This window comes from Psammomys obesus, unplaced genomic scaffold (assembly GCF_907164565.1).
Source record: "Psammomys obesus unplaced genomic scaffold, mPsaObe1.curated_primary_1811, whole genome shotgun sequence".
In the NCBI taxonomy this organism is placed as follows: domain Eukaryota; kingdom Metazoa; phylum Chordata; class Mammalia; order Rodentia; family Muridae; genus Psammomys; species Psammomys obesus.
In genome coordinates, this window is record NW_026596131.1 from 11,696,344 (window position 1) to 11,703,439 (window position 7,096).

Below are 7,096 nucleotides of genomic sequence, written 5' to 3' on the forward strand. Positions count from 1 at the left end.
AAGGAAGGATTACCCCTCCACACACTGAGCAGGGGCATGCCAGCCCTGATCTGTGCCAGCTCAGTCCTGCTCCAGCCCACCACCTTCCCAACACATGCTTCAAATGTATCTTTCTTGAACACCATCCCCATTTGGGCTTTTTTTTTTTTTTTTTTTGAGAGGGGGTTGTTTGTTTTTTGAGACAGGGTTTCCCTGTGTAGCCCCGGCTGTCCTGGAACTCACTCTGTAGACCAGGCTAGCCTTGAACTCACAGAGATGTGCCTGCCTCTGCCTCTGCTTCCTCAGTGCTGGGATTAAAGGCCTGTGATCCCACCACCTGCTTTGTTTTGTGAGGGCTGGGGCTCAAACTCAGGGCCTTCAGGTCAAGTACTTTACAAAGTTGGCCTTCTCCCAAGGTTTGTACAGCTGTACACTGTTCCCCTCTCCTACCCTCACTTCACACGTGGAACCCCCACATGCTCACCCTCTCTTTTCTCACTCGCCCTCCTATCAGTACCCTTGGTTTCCCCTGGACAATTTCACTTCTACTTTCATTTCTGCGACTTCATGTGTATGTAAAAGTCTAGGAACCACAAACAGGCGACAACACAGAGTGCCCTGTCTTTCTGAGTTATTCCACTCGCTGTGACCATCTCCAGTTTCCTACAAATGATATAACTTTGTCCTTATGGCTTAACAAAACTCCTCTGTACAGGGGCTGGTGACATGATATCAGAGGTTAGGACCACTTGTTGCTTTTGCTGGGGACCTAGGTTCTAGTCTCAGTACCCAAATAGTAGCTCACAACCACCCGCACCTCCAGTTTTGGGGGATCCAGCACTGTTTTCTGACCTTTCTGGGACCCAGGCACACACGTGGTGCCCAGACTACATGCAGGTCAACGCTCATACACATAGAATAATAAATATAAAAATATTTAACTCCAGCCGGAAGGTGGTGGGATGAGCTCAGCAGGGAGATCTCTGAGAGGTTGAGGCCAGCTCGATCTACAGAGCGAGTTCCAGGACGGAGAGAAGCCCTGTCTCAATAAACCAAACCAAACAAAGACATACAGTACATCTTCCTCCACTTTGGGACACCCAGGTTGGTTCCATAGCCCAGCTGTTGTGAACAGTGCCGCAGTCAACCTGGATGTGCAAGCAGCATCTGTGACGTGTTGTCTTGAGGTTCATGGGGATTTGAGATGGAGTTTTGCTTTGCGCCCTTGACTAGCTACTAAATTCATAGTAATCCTCCTGCCTCAGGCTCTTCTTCACCACGCTCAGCTCCTTAGTGTGGCCTTGCTGAGGTTTGTGCTGTCCCTTCTAGTAACCCAGCTCCCTTATTTACCCAAAAATCTCCCTGTTTCAGTTCTCCATGCTGTGATGAGCCTCTTCAGACTATTTCCTTATGATCTATAATGGCTAGCCTAATAGGAATTGCCTCATGGAGTCATGGAAAAGAGGAAAAGCCAGCTCTTTCAGAGAGGGGCTCACACGCTCCAGGGGTCCCCACTAAGCTCACCCACTGGGGTAGATAGGAGAAAAGAACTGGATCTCACAAAGGTAGGCGGAGAGACCCACCTTTGTTTCTGGAAGGTATCCGTATGTGAGCAGGGAATGACTGGTGGGAATCTGAGCTTCAAGACGAGTGAAGAAAGCAGGGTATTTGGAAAGGGTCATTCCAGGAGCTACAAAGGTACTGATTTTAGACTTCTTAAACTGTGTCCAGAGCCAGGCATGGTGGTGCACACCTGTGACCCCAGCACTTGGGGAGGCAGAGGGAGGTGGATCTCTGTGAGTTCAAGGCAGCCTGATCTTCAAACTGAGACCAGGACAGCCAAGTCCATAGAGAGAAACCTTGTCTGGAAGAGAGAGAGTGAGAAGAAAAGAAAAAAAAATATGTTCAGTACAAAAGTAACAAAAATGACTGTATGGTTCCTTATAGTGTGTGGGTGTGTTTCAAAGGCTTTGGGTCTCAGTAGGCATGTGTCCTCAGTAGGAAGTTGGACTGGCTAGCTCCAGCCCTCTCCATTCCTTTCCCAAGGACAGTGTGTGGCTGAGCGGGAAGCAAGCGTCCCCACCCACACGAGAAGGAGGAGACTGCTCCTGAGGCTGTGGCTGTTCCTCAAACCTTCTTTGGTCTCCCCTCCCCTGTACATTGCTGAACACACCTGGCAACCAGAGGTGGGGCTAGCTTATCACCTGGCTGCCAGGTACAGCACACAGTGTCCAGAGCAGAGAGCTGCTTTTGGGGAATGCCTTTAACTGTGCTGGGAGCGGCCTGGCCTTTGTCCCTCCTGAGGCACGTGACAGTCTGTGGAAAACATAATCTGGTATAAACCTGCATGTCCTCATCGCTGGGGATAAGCCTTGACTTTTCTGTCTCCAACAACACGGAGGAAAGGCGTTTCCTGTCTTGTCAGTACTATCTAGGCCCTAGATTCTAGGGAGATTCCTGCAGGCAGGCTGGACTTGAAAGTAGAATGTGGTATTTTAAAAGTGTGTACACCTGTCCACATTGTAAGTTCCAGGACAGCCAGGACTATGTAGAGAAACCATATTAAAAAAAAAAAAAAATCCAGGAGCGGCGGCACACACCTTTAATCAGGGAGGCAGAGGTGGACAGGTCATTGTGAGGCCAGCCCTGTCTACAAAGTTAGGCCAGGACAGCCAAGCCTACACAGAGAAGCCTTCTCTAAAAAACAAAACCAAACAAAAACAAAAGAGTATGCACGCTTGTACTCTCAGAACTGGGGAGGCTGAAGCTGGAGATTCGAGGCCAGCCTGGGCTACAGATGAAGAACTTGAGCCTACAGCAAACAAGCAAAAGAACACAGCCTCTGGTCAAAGACACTGCTATGTGGCCTCAAACCTCAGCCCTGCCCTGAAGTTAGGAAGTTCCAGGCCAAACAGGGCTACATAGGAAGACCCAGCCTAAAAAAGGGGGGGTATATCAGAGGAAGACAGACAAGCAGGAAAAGAGGGAGGTTGGGAATGAAATGAGCTTTGCCGATGCACCCAACCTTAATCTTGCGCATTGCTACCTGACCTTGGTGGGTTCTGAGTGTCCTCCAAGCTTTAGGCTCATTAGGAATCTGGCACCCTCAAATTTTCTCTCCATTTTGTTGGAGCTGCTTGAGTCCAGGGCATCAGAGGTAGAAAAGAAGGAGAGCCTGGAATTTTCTGTCCGAGTATTTTTATCACAGGTTGGTTGAATGCAGAGATGTGGGTGTACAGGCTAGGAAGCCCCTGCTGAGTTTCCATTCCCCCTTCTCCCAGGTGAGGGTAAGGTGAGAATAAAAGGGAAAGGCCAGCAGCCTGCACTGCCAGGGATCTCAGGCCAAGAGCTGCCCCAGAACAAGGCAGCACTGTCGTTGTGGGCTCCGGGTTTTAACAAGTACACACAGGTGTTCAGCGTGCCAGGGCCACGAGTAGCAAGGCCTACCTTGGGTACAGACATTTTAAGAGAACATGCCTATAAGCCTCCGGGTCTTAATTAAGAAGTTCTCACACCCACCTTGGTGGTGCAAAGAAGGCCTGTTATCCCGGGATTTGGGAGGCTGAGGCAGGATGATCAGGGGTTGGAAGCTAGCCTGGGCTATGTATAAAATTATCCAGCTCTCAAGGAAGACAAAAGTTGAAAGCTTCGAAACCTGTTGTTTCCTGGACACCAAGGGGCTTATCCCTAAGGATTGCTGGGACAAGCGAAGGAGGCATGCCTCCTAAGCCAGAGGGACCTCTGTGGGTGAAGGCCACCCCAGGAGGAAGCAGGAAGAGCTGCAGAGCTTTGCCTGTGATCTGTGGACCTGACTGGTAGAAGGGCTTAATCAATACTTAGGCTTCTGGGAACCTGGTTGAAGTTGAATGTCTGGGAGCGGAAGGAGTGCCAGGCTCCTGGGAGCAGGGAAGAACGGATGAGGTCATGTTTGCAGAGGACTTTGAGCTGTTGAGATGAAAGCAGACCAAGTGTAAGGTATTATTAACTAAAGGTGTTATTATCTTAATCTGAGGGGACAATACAAGGCCAGCGAAACACTGCAATAAAAACATGCCCATTAATAACAAATGAAACAGCAGTGGCCAGGGAGGACAAAATCCTTGTTGCCTCAGTGGCTATGGAGGGAGCAACTGAGAAAGAGAAACAGCCTGGGTCTGTAGCTCACTAAGAGTGAGCCCCAAGGCAGGCTTACAGTTATTGGACCTTAATGCATAGTCCCCCTGTGCTGAGGACTTCTTGACTAACACAGTACAGGTATTTTAGTGGTGTTTACATTCTATTAGGTATTATAGGGTACTTTAGAGATTATTTAAAATACATGGAAGGCTGTGTAGGAGTTATTACAAACCCTATGCTATGTATTCTATGCATATGTATTCTATGCATATATATTTTATGTAAAAGGAGTTGAACGTCCACAGATTCTGGTAGCTTTAAGGGACCCTGAAACATGGTTTTCCAGTCACACTTGTGGCCTCAGCCCGTGGACATTTTGGGGTATCCAAGAATAATTATAGTACTCCTACCCCTTCAAAACAAACAAACAAACAAACAAGCAAACCAGAAGACTGATGAAACAAGATTAACTCATTCTAGCGCCCAAAGCTGTTTTGTTGTCTTCTTGTGTAGCTGGGGAGAGGCCAGGGTTTCCTGCAGGCTAGGCAGGCTCTCTGACACGCTAGCTGTGCTTTCATTGGTATGCAAACATTGGCTGTAATCTTATTCACACACACACACACACACACACACACACACACACACACATTTTTCAAAAAAGTGGTCAGATTCTCTTAAATGGAAATTTTAGTTCTTACAGGTAAAATAAAAATAGGGTTGTTGGGCAGTAGTGGTGTATGCCTTCAGTCCCAGCACTCTGGAGGCGGAGGCAGAGGCAGGAGGACTTGAGTTCAAGTCCAGCCTGGTCTACAGAATGAGTTCCAGGGCAGCCAAGGCTATGTAGAGAAAACAAAAACAATGAGTGAGGTTGCAGACCCACACCAGACAGAGAGAGAGCACCCTCCCTGCAGCGGCCTCCCACAGGTAAACAAACAGAAGTAGGGCTTGCTTTCTTCCCGTTGTCCTGTCCAGCGACACCCATAACTACTAAAAATACACTCTGTGATTAGTTCTGATGAAAAAGAGTGTACCTCTTCCTAAAACCAAAGCCCTAATAGTAAATCCCTGATCCAGTTCTCCAGATCAGGGCGGGAACAGCCCCAGGGCCTCTCCCAACAGTATGGAAATCCTCTTGCAATATTTACCTATAAGGCAAGTTCACCGTCCCATTACCTTAAGTCCTCTTTAATATCCAATACAATAAATTCTAAGTGAATACAAGTATCTGATATACTGTTGATCAGGTAATAACAACAAGGAAAAAATAAGTCCTCATGCTGAAACCAGATACTTTTAAATGTTAATTACTTATTTTGCCTTATGAGTAGTTTTCCTGTGTACTAGGTGCAAGCCTGGTGCCCACAGAGGCTGGAGGAGGAATCAGATCTCCTGGAACTGAGTTACAGACAGTTGTGACCCACCCTGTGGATGCTGAGACTCCAACCTGGTTTCTTTGGAAGAGCAGCCGATGCCCTTAGCTGCAGCTGGTGCTCTTAGCCGCTGAGCTATCTCTCTTGTGGCCAGATACATTATTTTTTTAAGCAGTGGATTTTTAAACCTTGAGGTTGGTTTATGCAAAATACGCCCTGCCACTGACCAGCTCTGCGCCGTGTGTGTGTGTGTGTGTGTGTGTGTGTGTGTGTGTGTGTGTGTGTGTGTTTGGCTTTTTTGAGACAGAGTTTCTCTGTGTAGTCCTGGTTGTCCTGAAACTAACTCCCTATGTAGGCAAGGCTGGCCTTCAAACTCAGAGAAGTCTGCCTGACCCTGCCTCCCACTGAGGGCTGGAATTAAAAGCATGTGTTACTATGCCCACTGCCCTGGCTGACCCGGAACTCCCTTTGTAGAGCAGGTTGGCCTCCAAGTCAGAGATCCGCCTGCCCTCTGCCTCCCAAGTGCTGGGATTAAAGGCCAGCAAACTAGGCTTGTTTTGTTTTGTTGTGTCGTGTTTTGGACAGGGCTTCTCTGTGTAATCCTGGCTGTCCAGAACTCACTCTGTAGACCAGGTCCTCGAACTCAGAGGCCCGCCTACCTCAGCCTCCAGAGTGCTGGGACTGAGGGTGCGCCACCACCACCGCTCTGGTTCCTTTTTGTTGCTGTTGTTTTGTTTTGCTTTTCCTTTTTTGGTACTAGGAATTGAACCCTGGACCTGAGGCTGTGCGTTGTGTTTCAAAAGTTTTCTTTTTTAAAGTGAGACTCTTTAGAAGCTATTTAAAATTTAAATGCTCTTGGGAGTTGAGGAGCTGCAAAGGTTCTGCGTGTTTTCTATTTTGATCAGTCTGTTTCTCGAGATGACCACATCTTTCAGAGGAAATGAGTCAAAGCCACTCAGTCTTGCTTTTCCAGCTGAGCATGTTCGGTTTCAATGAAGTAATGAATGAACTTGGCCAGCACCACCCCCAACGCCTACAACAGCAAACACAGGGGACCTCCACCAATCAGCGCGCACTCGGGGTTTTTTTGAGTTGAGTTCGAACGGGCCTACGGTAGGCCAATCAGCGCCCCAGGACCCGCCCCCGGGGGGCCGGCCCCAGCCAACCACCAATCAAGAGGAGCCAAAACACGGCGGCTGGCCAATGCCGGGGCGGCCCCGCGGCGCCGGCTCCGCCAATGGGCGCGGCCGGGCGAGAAGAGCAACAGAGCGGCCGGGCCCGCCGCAGGATTCGAATCGAACGTCTGTGCCGGAGCCGGCGGCCGGCCGGGCGGAGCGTGGGCCAATCAGCGGCGGCGGCTCGCGGCCCCCGAACGTTGGGCCCGGCGGCCCCGCCCCGCGCTGTTGTTTGCGGCGTCGGCGCGGCCGCGCGAGCCGGACCACAACATTCGCCGGGCGGCGGCGGCGGCGGCGGCGGAGCGGCGAGCGCCGCGAGCCCGGGCGGCCGCCCAGCGCCATGTCGGTGAACACGGACGAGCTGCGGCACCAGGTCATGATCAACCAGTTCGTGCTGGCCGCGGGCTGCGCGGCCGACCAGGCGCAGCAGTTGCTGCAGGCGGCGCACTGGCAGTT

The 7,096-nt window shown here is 50.2% G+C and overlaps 1 protein-coding gene across 1 annotated transcript in view; it reads left to right on the plus strand.

Moving 5' to 3' along the window:
• Positions 1–6,821: 6,821 nt before the first annotated feature.
• Positions 6,822–7,096, plus strand: part of Ubald2 (UBA like domain containing 2) — a 4,902-nt gene continuing 4,627 nt past the window's right edge. Inside the window, exon 1 of the mRNA XM_055592029.1 lies at positions 6,822–7,096. Coding sequence (XP_055448004.1) covers positions 6,981–7,096 — 116 coding nt within the window. The 5' untranslated portion in view covers positions 6,822–6,980.